The 12,729-nt window shown below is 30.1% G+C and overlaps 1 protein-coding gene across 2 annotated transcripts in view; it reads right to left on the reverse strand.

Annotated features, from left to right (window-relative positions):
* ccdc40 (coiled-coil domain 40 molecular ruler complex subunit) overlaps positions 1-12,729 on the reverse strand; it is a 47,312-nt gene that overhangs the window by 28,547 nt on the left and 6,036 nt on the right. For both annotated transcript variants that reach the window (XM_077198981.1, XM_077198982.1), the window contains exons 12-13: positions 1,722-1,967; positions 1,325-1,538 (exon numbers count right to left, since the gene is read on the reverse strand). In XM_077198981.1, coding sequence (XP_077055096.1) covers positions 1,325-1,538; positions 1,722-1,967 — 460 coding nt within the window. The remainder of the gene's footprint in view (positions 1-1,324; positions 1,539-1,721; positions 1,968-12,729) is intronic.

Below are 12,729 nucleotides of genomic sequence, written 5' to 3' on the forward strand. Positions count from 1 at the left end.
GACGGATGAATTGAGCAGCTATACTGAAGTAATTGAGACACAAAATCCTAAATAAATAGCCTAATTTAGAGATTTTTAAATATCAATTAAACATATTTACAAATCGGTAATATTTTTCAAATGTGTAGTCAGTATTTGAACAGTACACGTGCCACTGAATGTTATGTAATAACAGTGCTACTGTATGTTGTTGATAACGCAAACTGCCCATTCCAGATTTACTAACAGCTTGCGTCAGCGCAAATCCTCTTTTGGCATTAAAGGGGTGGTATACTGTCCTTGTCACAAGATGTAAAATACATTTCTGATGTCTCCAGAGTGTGTGTGTGAAGTTTTAGCACAAAATACCCCACAGATATTTTTATATAGCATGTTAAAGTTGTCACTTTTTGAGGGTTAGCAAAAACCCACCGTTTTGTGCCTGGCCCTTTAAATGCAAATGAGCTGCCTCAGAGGGCGGGGTTTCAAGAGCTCTTGTGTGTAGAGGCTGCAATTACCTCAAACAGACACACTAAAATGACAGAAACTGTTCTGCCTTTAATGTTAAAACAGAGTCAGACAAAGATGGAGAGACTCAAGAAGAAGTGACAACATGTAGAATGCAACAGGACGTCTCTGAACGGTTAGTTGATGAATTTATGTTGCTGCTGATGTGGAGTTAACTATCTTAATTAGCATATTCTGTCATGATCATCTATAAATCGCTCGTATAGGAACTGTTGTGAGATGCACACAGAGTGACTTTTTATTGCATGTGAAAAGAAGGATGCTAAAGTTTGAGCTGACTCACAAATGTACTCTTATACAACAACTTTTCCTTTTCTCAACATGGACTGCGTGTCCCGGGGGCGGGGTTTATGTACATTTTAGGGTTGCTGATGTCACTAACCCGGGAGGAATGTTGTGTAGTCCCTACCAGCCGTTTGTTGTAGTCCTAGTGTCTCAGTATTTTTTTATCCATACAATGAAAGTCAGTGGGGTTGAATGTTGGTTTGGAGCCCACTGTCTTTAACTCTATAGATTTTTTTTTATATATATATATTATTATGCAAAATAAAGTAATAAAGGTTTGGAATAACATGAAGGTGAGTTTTTTTAACACTATCCCTTTAATTATGATTTATGCTGGTTATTATTTATTGATACTGATACTGATACTGATTGATACTACACAGAATGTAACTACTACCTGTTAGGAAACTTATAGTCATCATCATTATTATACTAATACTAATACAACTATCGGTGCAGAAATAGTTTACAGAGTTTATAGAACATGTGTGTAATAAAAGTGTTTGTTATATGTGTGTAAAGTGGTACCTACTCTCTTTCCTGATCTTGCTCTGTTGCAGTGTTGTGAGTTGTGTTCGTAGGATCTGTACAGAAGAGCCGTGGGCCTGTTTTTCCTGATTGAATCTCACTAACTCCCCCTGCTGCCAAAGCCACAACTGCTGCTGCTCTTTAATGTCAACAGTAACTTCCTCCAGCTCCTTAGACAAGGTGGCTGCATGGATCTCCAGAGGACCTAGGTCTTCATGCTGCTTTCACACACACATTTGACAGTGTAAATATGCAGTATCTACAGTAGCTACAATATGAAATGCAATAGTCTAGATGGATGCTATGACTTATTGTAATCAACAGAGAAAAGGGAGGTCCATGTCTTTTTCAAAACATACATACATTAAAACATGAACTGAGTGTGAAATGTGTGGACTAACCCCAGTGCTGGACACAATATCCTTGATCTTCTTGTTGTAGATGCTGATCGTGGCCTGCTTTCGCTCAATCTCTGTGACTTGTTTAGCAATCTCTGTCTCGCGAGAAGACAGCAGCAAGTGTCGCTGGCTCATTTCTTGCTCAAGTTCAGCTTGAAATGCAACAAGAGCATCCAGATGTGTCACCACCTCTTGCCCCTCTAGCGTTACCGTGTTGATGTCATTCTCCACTTTAGTTAACTGAGCCTCCTAAGAAATCACATACAATGCAGGTTTGAATTTTATGAAACCTGTCAAGAACACATTCAGGTCATACTGTATTACACCTCAAAATCATGGTCATATATATATATATATATATATATATATATATATATATATATATATATATATATATATATATATATATATATATATATATATATACCCTGTTTAGTTAAGTTGGCTTGTGAAAGCCAACTTACTGAAATCCTATTTAAACTTATTATTAAGTTGGCTTGTGAAAGCCAACTTACTGAAATCCTATTTAAACTTATTATTAAGTTGGCTTGTGAAAGCCAACTTACTGAAATCCTATTTAAACTTATTATTAAGTTGGCTTGTGAAAGCCAACTTACTGAAATCCTATTTAAACTTATTATTAAGTTGGCTTGTGAAAGCCAACTTACTGAAATCCTATTTAAACTTATTATTAAGTTGGCTTGTGAAAGCCAACTTACTGAAATCCTATTTAAACTTATTATTAAGTTGGCTTGTGAAAGCCAACTTACTGAAATCCTATTTAAACTTATTATTATTCTTTTTCTTCTTCTTTTTCTTAACCAAAATTTTCTGACTGCTACTCCTCCTAGAGCTTTAACTCTACAAACTCCAAACTCGGGTCAGACCTTCAGACTGTTCTGACTTAGTGTGCTATATCTTTACAGACTGATTTGACTTTCAGATTTCTTAAAAATTAATATTAAAAATCATAAAAATCCCATTGACTTTCATTGCAACAGTTCAAATTGAGCCAAGGCTACGGTGGCCCAGCAGTGTACAACACAAAAACTCAAATCTAAACTCCCTGAAGCCCAAGACTCAATTAAACTACCATTCTATATGTACTAATGAACTTATCTATCCATCTATCTATCTATCTATCTATCTATCTATCTATCTATCTATCTATCTATCTATCTATCTATCTATCTATCTATCTATCTCTTTCTATCTATCTATCTATCTATCTATCTATCTATCCATCTATCCATCTATCCATCTATCTATCTATCTATCTCTTTCTATCTATCTATCTATCTATCTATCTATCTATCTATCTATCTATCTATCTATCTATCTATCTATCTATCTATCTATCTATCTCTTTCTATCTATCTATCTATCTATCTATCTAATCTATCTTTCTTTCTTACTAACTAATCTATCTTTCTTTCTTTCTTTCTAACTAATCTTTCTTCTTTCTTTCTTTCTTTCTTTCTTTCTTTCTTTCTAACTAATCTTTCTTCTTTCTTTCTTTCTTTCTAACTAATCTTTCTTCTTTCTTTCTAACTAATCTTTCTTCTTTCTTTCTGTCTTTCTTTCTTTCTAACTAATATTTCTTTTTTCTTTTTTTCTTACTAACTAATCTATCTTTCTTTCTTTCTAACTAATCTTTCTTCTTTCTTTCTTTCTTTCTTTCTTTCTAACTAATCTTTCTTCTTTCTTTCTTTCTTTCTTTCTTTCTTTCTTTCTTTCTTTCTTTCTAACTAATATTTCTTCTTTCTTTCTTTCTAACTAATATTTCTACTTTCTAACTAATCTTTCTTCTTTCTTTCTAACTAATCTTTCTTTCTTTCTAACTAATCTTTCTTTCTTTCTAACTAATCTTTCTTCTTTCTTTCTTTCTTTCTTTCTTTCTTTCTTTCTTTCTTTCTTTCTTTCTTTCTTTCTTTCTAACTAATCTTTCTTCTTTCTTTCTTTCTTTCTAACTAATCTTTCTTCTTTCTTTCTTTCTTTCTTTCTTTCTTTTTCTTTCTTTCTTTCTAACTAATCTTTCTTCTTTCTTTCTTTCTTTCTAACTAATCTTTCTTCTTTCTTTCTTTCTTTCTTTCTTTCTAACTAATCTTTCTTTCTTTCTTTCTTTCTAACTAATCTTTCTTTCTTTCTTTCTTTCTTTCTTTCTAACTAATCTTTCTTCTTTCTTTCTAACTAATCTTTCTTCTTTCTTTCTAACTAATCTTTCTTCTTTCTTTCTTTCTTTCTTTCTTTCTTTCTTTCTTTCTTTCTAACTAATCTTTCTTCTTTCTTTCTTTCTTTCTTTCTTACTAATCTTTCTTCTTTCTTTCTTTCTTTCTAACTAATCTTTCTTCTTTCTTTCTTTCTTTCTAACTAATCTTTCTTTTTTCTTTCTTTCTTTCTTTCTTTCTTTCTTTCTAACTAATATTTCTTCTTTCTTTCTTTCTAACTAATCTTTCTTTCTAACTAATATTTCTTTCTTCTTTCTTTCTTTCTTTCTAACTAATCTTTCTTCTTTCTTTCTTTCTTTCTTTCTTTCTTTCTTTCTTTTTCTTTCTTTCTTTTTCTTTCTTTCTAACTAATCTTTCTTCTTTCTTTCTTTCTTTCTTTCTTTCTAACTAATCTTTCTTCTTTCTTTCTTTCTTTCTAACTAATCTTTCTTCTTTCTTTCTTTCTAACTAATCTTTCTTTCTTTCTTTCTAACTAATCTTTCTTCTTTCTTTCTTTCTAACTAATCTTTCTTTCTTTCTTTCTTTCTTTCTTTCTTTCTTTCTTTCTTTCTCACTAATCTTTCTTCTTTCTTTCTTTCTTTCTAACTAATCTTTCTTTTTTCTTTCTTTCTTTCTTTCTTTCTTTCTTTCTTTCTTTCTTTCTTTCTAACTAATATTTCTTCTTTCTTTCTTTCTAACTAATCTTTCTTTCTAACTAATCTTTCTTTCTTCTTTCTTTCTTTCTTTCTAACTAATCTTTCTTTCTTTCTTTCTTTCTTTCTTTCTTTTTCTTTCTTTCTTTTTCTTTCTTTCTAACTAATCTTTCTTCTTTCTTTCTTTCTTTCTTTCTTTCTTTCTTTCTAACTAATCTTTCTTCTTTCTTTCTTTCTTTCTAACTAATCTTTCTTCTTTCTTTCTTTCTTTCTTTCTAACTAATCTTTCTTTCTTTCTTTCTAACTAATCTTTCTTCTTTCTTTCTTTCTAACTAATCTTTCTTCTTTCTTTCTTTCTTTCTTTCTTTCTTTCTTTCTTTCTTTCTTTCTTTCTAACTAATCTTTCTTCTTTCTTTCGAACTAATCTTTCTTCTTTCTTTCTAACTAATCTTTCTTCTTTCTTTCTAACTAATCTTTCTTCTTTCTTTCTTTCTTTCTTTCTTTCTTTCTTTCTTTCTTTCTTTCTTTCTTTCTTTCTTTCTAACTAATCTTTCTTCTTTCTTTCTTTCTTTCTTTCTTTTTCTTTCTTTCTTTCTAACTAATCTTTCTTCTTTCTTTCTTTCTTTCTAACTAATCTTTCTTCTTTCTTTCTTTCTAACTATTCTTTCTTCTTTCTTTCTTTCTTTCTTTCTTTCTTTCTTTCTTTCTAACTAATCTTTCTTTCTAACTAATTCTTTCTTTCTTTCTTTCTAACTAATCTTTCTTTCTTTCTAACTAATCTTTCTTCTTTCTTTCTTTCTTTCTTTCTTTCTTTCTTTCTTTCTTTCTTTCTTTCTTTTTCTTTCTTTCTTTTTCTTTCTTTCTTTCTAACTAATCTTTCTTCTTTCTTTCTTTCTTTCTAACTAATCTTTCTTCTTTCTTTCTTTCTTTCTAACTAATCTTTCTTTCTTTCTTTCTAACTAATCTTTCTTCTTTCTTTCTTTCTAACTAATCTTTCTTCTTTCTTTATTTCTTTCTTTCTTTCTTTCTTTCTTTCTTTCTTTCTTTCTTTCTTTCTAACTAATCTTTCTTCTTTCTTTCTAACTAATCTTTCTTCTTTCTTTCTAACTAATCTTTCTTCTTTCTTTCTTTCTTTCTTTCTTTCTTTCTAACTAATCTTTCTTCTTTCTTTCTTTCTTTCTTTCTTTCTTTCTTTTTCTTTCTAACTAATCTTTCTTCTTTCTTTCTTTCTAACTAATCTTTCTTCTTTCTTTCTTTCTAACTATTCTTTCTTCTTTCTTTCTTTCTTTCTTTCTTTCTTTCTAACTAATCTTTCTTTCTAACTAATTCTTTCTTTCTTTCTTTCTAACTAATCTTTCTTCTTTCTTTCTTTCTTTCTTTCTTTTTCTTTCTTTCTTTCTTTCTTTCTAACTAATATTTCTTCTTTCTTTCTTTCTTTCTTTCTTTCTTTCTTTCTAACTAATATTTCTTCTTTCTTTCTTTCTTTCTTTCTTTCTAACTAATATTTCTTCTTTCTTTCTAACTAATATTCTTTCTTTCTTTCTAACTAATCTTTCTTTCTTTCTTTCTAACTAATCTTTCTTTCTTTCTTTCTTTCTAACTAATCTTTCTTCTTTCTTTCTTTCTTTCTTTCTTTCTAACTAATCTTTCTTCTTTCTTTCTTTCTTTTCTTACTAACTAATCTATCTTTCTTTCTTTCTAACTAATCTTTCTTCTTTCTTTCTTTCTTTCTAACTAATCTTTCTTCTTTCTTTCTTTCTTTCTTTCTTTCTTTCTTTCTTTCTTTCTTTCTTTCTTTCTAACTAATATTTCTTCTTTCTTTCTTTCTAACTAATATTTCTTCTTTCTAACTAATCTTTCTTCTTTCTTTCTAACTAATCTTTCTTTCTTTCTAACTAATCTTTCTTTCTTTCTAACTAATCTTTCTTCTTTCTTTCTTTCTTTCTTTCTTTCTTTCTAACTAATCTTTCTTCTTTCTTTCTTTCTTTCTAACTAATATTTCTTCTTTCTTTCTTTCTAACTAATATTTCTTCTTTCTAACTAATCTTTCTTCTTTCTTTCTAACTAATCTTTCTTTCTTTCTAACTAATCTTTCTTTCTTTCTAACTAATCTTTCTTCTTTCTTTCTTTCTTTCTTTCTTTCTTTCTAACTAATCTTTCTTCTTTCTTTCTTTCTTTCTAACTAATCTTTCTTCTTTCTTTCTTTCTTTCTTTCTTTCTAACTAATCTTTCTTTCTAACTAATTCTTTCTTTCTTTCTTTCTAACTAATCTTTCTTCTTTCTTTCTTTCTTTCTTTCTAACTAATATTTCTTCTTTCTTTCTTTCTTTCTTTCTTTCTTTCTAACTAATCTTTCTTTCTAACTAATTCTTTCTTTCTTTCTTTCTTTCTAACTAATCTTTCTTCTTTCTTTCTTTCTTTCTAACTAATATTTCTTCTTTCTTTCTTTCTTTCTTTCTAACTAATCTTTCTTCTTTCTTTCTTTCTTTCTTTCTTTCTAACTAATATTTCTTCTTTCTTTCTTTCTTTCTAACTAATATTTCTTCTTTCTTTATTTCTTTCTTTCTTTCTAACTAATCTTTCTTCTTTCTTTCTTTCTTTCTTTCTTTCTTTCTTTCTTTCTAACTAATCTTTCTTTCTTTCTTTCTTTCTAACTAATCTTTCTTTCTAACTAATTCTTTCTTTCTTTCTTTCTAACTAATCTTTCTTCTTTCTTTCTTTCTTTCTTTCTTTCTAACTAATCTTTCTTCTTTCTTTCTTTCTAACTAATCTTTCTTTCTAACTAATTCTTTCTTTCTTTCTTTCTAACTAATCTTTCTTTCTTTCTTTCTTTCTTTCTAACTAATCTTTCTTTCTTATTTAATTCTTTCTTTCTTTCTTTCTAACTAATCTTTCTTCTTTCTTTCTTTCTAGCTAATCTTTCTTCTTTCTTTCTAACTAATCTTTCTTCTTTCTTTCTTTCTAACTAATCTTTCTTCTTTCTTTCTTTCTTTCTTTCTTTCTTTCTTTCTTTCTTTCTTTCTTTCTAACTCATCTTTCTTTCTTTCTTTCTTTTTCTTTCTTTCTTTCTAACTAATCTTTCTTCTTTCTTTCTTTCTTTCTTTCTAACTAATCTTTCTTCTTTCTTTCTTTCTTTCTAACTAATCTTTCTTTCTAACTAATTCTTTCTTTCTTTCTAACTAATCTTTCTTCTTTCTTCTTTCTTTCTTTCTTTCTTTCTTTCTAACTAATCTTTCTTTATTTCTTTCTAACTAATCTTTCTTATTTCTTTCTTTCTTTCTAGCTAATCTTTCTTCTTTCTTTCTAACTAATCTTTCTTCTTTCTTTCTTTCTTCTTTCTTTCTTTCTAACTAATCTTTCTTTCTAACTAATTCTTTCTTTCTTTCTTTCTAACTAATCTTTCTTCTTTCTTTCTTTCTTTCTTTCTTTCTTTCTTTCTTTCTAACTAATCTTTCTTTCTTTCTTTCTTTCTAACTAATCTTTCTTCTTTCTTTCTTTCTTTCTAGCTAATCTTTCTTCTTTCTTTCTAACTAATCTTTCTTCTTTCTTTCTTTCTTTCTTTCTAACTAATCTTTCTTCTTTCTTTCTTTCTTTCTAACTAATCTTTCTTCTTTCTTTCTTTCTTTCTTTCTTTCTTTCTAACTAATCTTTCTTCTTTCTTTCTTTCTTTCTTTCTTTTTCTTTCTTTCTTTCTAACTAATCTTTCTTCTTTCTTTCTTTCTTTCTTTCTAACTAATCTTTCTTCTTTCTTTCTTTCTTTCTAACTAATCTTTCTTCTTTCTTTCTTTCTTTCTTTCTTTCTTTCTAACTAATCTTTCTTCTTTCTTTCTTTCTTTCTTTCTAACTAATCTTTCTTTCTAACTAATTATTTCTTTCTTTCTTTCTAACTAATCTTTCTTCTTTCTTTCTTTCTTTCTTTCTAGCTAATCTTTCTTCTTTCTTTCTAACTAATCTTTCTTCTTTCTTTCTTTCTTTCTTTCTTTCTAACTAATATTTCTTTCTTTCTTTCTTTCTTTCTTTCTAACTAATCTTTCTTCTTTCTTTCTTTCTAACTAATCTTTCTTGCTTTCTTTCTTTCTAACTAATCTTTCTTCTTTCTTTCTAACTAATCTTTCTTCTTTCTTTCTTTCTTTCTTTCTTTCTTTTTTACTTTTTCTTTCTTTCTTTCTAACTAATCTTTCTTCTTTCTTTCTTTCTTTCTTTCTTTCTAACTAATCTTTCTTCTTTCTTTCTTTCTTTCTTTCTTTCTAACTAATCTTTCTTCTTTCTTTCTTTCTTTCTTTCTTTCTTTCTAATCTTTCTTTCTTTCTTTCTTTCTTTCTTTCTAACTAATCTTTCTTTCTTTCTAACTAATCTATCTTTCTTTCTAACTAATCTTTCTTTCTAATCTATATTTCTTTCTAACTAATCTTTCTTTGTTTCTAACTAATCTTTCTTTCTTTCTAACTAATCCATCTTTCTTTCTAACTAATCCATCTTTCTTTCTCTTTCTAACTAATCTTTCTTTCTTTCTTTCTAACTAATCTTTTTTTCTATCTTTCTTCCTAACTAGTCTTTCTTTCTTTCTAGCTAATCTATCTTTCTTTCTAACTAATCTTTCTTTCTTTCTATTTAATCTTTCTTTCTTTCTCAAGTATATTTTCTAACTAATCATTCTTTCTTTCTTTCTAACTAATCATTGTTTCTTTCTTTCTTTCTTTCTAACTAATCTATCCATCTTTCTATCTATCTTTCTTTCTAACAAATCCATCTTTCTTTTTTTCTGACTAATCCTTCTATCTTTCATTCTACTAATCTTTCTTTACTTCTTTCTATTATTTCTTTTGTTCTTTCTTTCTTTTCTTAACTAATCTTTCTTTCTTTCTCAAAAAGTAATCCTTTACTATCTTTATTATTATTATTTTGACCCTAAATTTAGAAATATATATCCTCCTAGAGCTTTAACTACTACAAACTCGGCTCAGACCTTCAAACTGTTCTGACTAGGCATGCTATCTTTTCTAACTGATTGGACTTACGTTTTTCCTTATTAAAACTCAGAAAATCTCCCACTGACGTGCATTGATGGATGTTCAGATCAAACACCCCAACTGTCAAAAATTCAAATATAAACTCCTTGAAGCCCTAGACACAATCAAATTGCTATCTATCATTTATAATCTATCTAAACTATTTAATAGTTGCCATTGCACATTTGGCATTTTATTTTTTAATAATAAAATTATACAAACTGCCATTCTATGTACTATGAGCCATTGAGACTCATTTAAACTAATAAACTAATCTATCTATGACACTCTTCTATCAACACTTAAACTATTAAACTCATAATAAATTAATAAACTCTAAACTTGAACTCTTAGACTCATTTAAACTTATAAACTCTAAACTCATAAACTCGTACACTTATAAACTCATACACTTATAAACTCATGAACTCTTACTCATTTAAACTTATAAACTCTAAACTCATAAACTCGTACACTTATAAACTCATGAATTCAAACTCTTATGAACTCAAACTCATAAATTAATAAACTCTGAACTCTTACTCATTTAAACTTATAAACTCTAAACTCATAAACTCGTACACTTATAAACTCATGAATTCATACACTTATGAACTCATGAATTCACCCAAAATACCTTAAATCACCCTAGCAACACCATTGCAACCACCCAAAATACCCTAGAACACCCTAGCAACCACCAGAACACCCTAGCAACTGCCTAGCAACCACCAGAACACCCTAGCAACTGCCTAGCAACCACCCAGAACACCCTAGCAACCACCCAAAATACCTTAAATCACCCTAGCAACACCATAGCAACCACCCAAAATACCCTAGAACACCCTAGCAACGCCCTAGCAACCACCAGAACACCCTAGAAACCAACCAAAATACCTTAAATCACCCTAGCAACTGCCTAGCAACCACCCAGAACACCCTAGCAACCACCCAAAATACCTTAAATCACCCTAGCAACACCATAGCAACCACCCAAAATACCCTAGAACACCCTAGCAACGCCCTAGCAACCACCAGAACACCCTAGCAACCACCCAAAATACCTTAAATCACCCTAGCAACACCATAGCAACCACCCAAAATACCCTGGAACACCCTGGCAACTTAAACTATTAAACTCATAATATATTAATAAACTCTAAACTTGAACTCTTAGACTCATTTAAACTTATAAACTCTAAACTCATAAACTCGTACACTTATAAACTCATACACTTATAAACTCATGAACTCTTACTCATTTAAACTTATAAACTCTAAACTCATAAACTCGTACACTTATAAACTCATGAATTCATACACTTATGAACTCATGAATTCATAATCTTATGAACTCATACACTTATGAACTCATGAATTCATACACTTATGAACTCAAACTCATGAATGAATAAACTCTGAACTCTTACTCATTTAAACTTATAAACTCTAAACTCATAAACTCGTACACTTATAAACTCATACACTTATAAACTCATGAATTCATACACTTATGAACTCAAACTCATAAATTAATAAACTCTGAACTCTTACTCATTTAAACTTATAAACTGTAAACTCATAAACTCGTACACATAAACTCATAAACTTATAAACTCATGAATTCATACACTTATGAATTTTCATAAATTCATACACTTATGAACTTTTAAATTCATAAATAGTTCACCATAGCAACCACCCATAACACCCTAGCAACCACCCAAAATACCTTAAAACACCCTAGCAACACCATAGCAACCACCCAAAATACCCTAGAACACCCTAGCAACTGCCTGGCAACCCCCAGAACACCCTAGCAACTGCCTAGCAACCACCCAGAACACACTAGCAACCACCCAAAATACCTTAAATCACCCTAGCAACACCATAGCAACCACCCAAAAATACCCTAGAACACCCTAGCAACCACCAGAACACCCTAGCAACTGCCTAGCAACCACCCAGAACACCCTAGCAACCACCCAAAATACCTTAAATCACCCTAGCAACACCATAGCAACCACCCAAAATACTCTAGAACACCCTAGCAACTGCCTAGCAACCACCCAGAACACCCTAACAACCACCCAAAATACCTTAAAACACCCTAGCAACACCATAGCAACCACCCAAAATTCGCTAGAGCACCCTAGCAACTGCATAGCAACCCCCAGAACACCCTAGCAACTGCCTAGCAACCACCCAGAAAACCCTAGCAACCACCCAAAATACCTTAAATCACCCTAGCAACACCATAGTAACCAACCAAACTACCCTAGAACACCCTAGCAACCAACCAAAATACCCTAGAACACCCTAGCAACACCATAGCAACCACCCAGAACACCCTAGCAACCCCCAAAAATGCCTTTAAACATCCTAGCAACACCATAGCAACCACCCAAAAAAGCCTAGAACACCCTAGCAACACCATAGCAACCACCCAATACACCATAGCAACTGCCTAGCTACCACCCAGAACACCCTGGCAACCACCCAAAATACCTTAAATCACCCTAGCTACACCATAGCAACCACCCAAAATACCCTAGAACACCATAGCAACTGCCTAGCAACCACCCAGAACACCCTAGCAACTAATATAAACTTCAAACTACTTTAAAATTCAAACTAAATTTCAACTTTAAACTAATTTAAACTATAAACTAATTTAAACTTCAAACTACTTCAAACTACTTTAAACTTTAAACTAATTTAAACTTCTAACTACTTTTAACTTTAAACTAATTTAAACTTATTTAAACTTATTTAAACTTTAAACTAATTAAAACTATAAACTAATTAAAACTTCAAATTACTTTAAACTTCAAACTAATTTACACTTTAAACTAATTTACATATTAAACTAATGTAAACTTCAAACTACTTTAAACTTCTTTAAACTTTCTGGTCCAAACTTTCACAAGCCAACTTAAAGTTTGTCTCGACGAACTTTTTCTAGTTCAGTTCTCAATCCTTTATTGTCACTGTCAAGGTTGGTTTGCTATTCTGCAAAGGAACACTTTCTGGTTCCTGTGCTCCTGTTGCATTCTAGAGTTCCAGAGTTTTTTGTTTTGGTTAGTAAAGACTGCTGCATTTAGATCCTCACCTAAAACCTCTCCTTTGCCTACAACAACTTG

The sequence above is a fragment of the Siphateles boraxobius genome, unplaced genomic scaffold (genome assembly GCF_051911475.1).
Source record: "Siphateles boraxobius isolate OS27281-9 unplaced genomic scaffold, OSU_SipBor_1 41, whole genome shotgun sequence".
Lineage (NCBI taxonomy): Eukaryota > Metazoa > Chordata > Actinopteri > Cypriniformes > Leuciscidae > Siphateles > Siphateles boraxobius.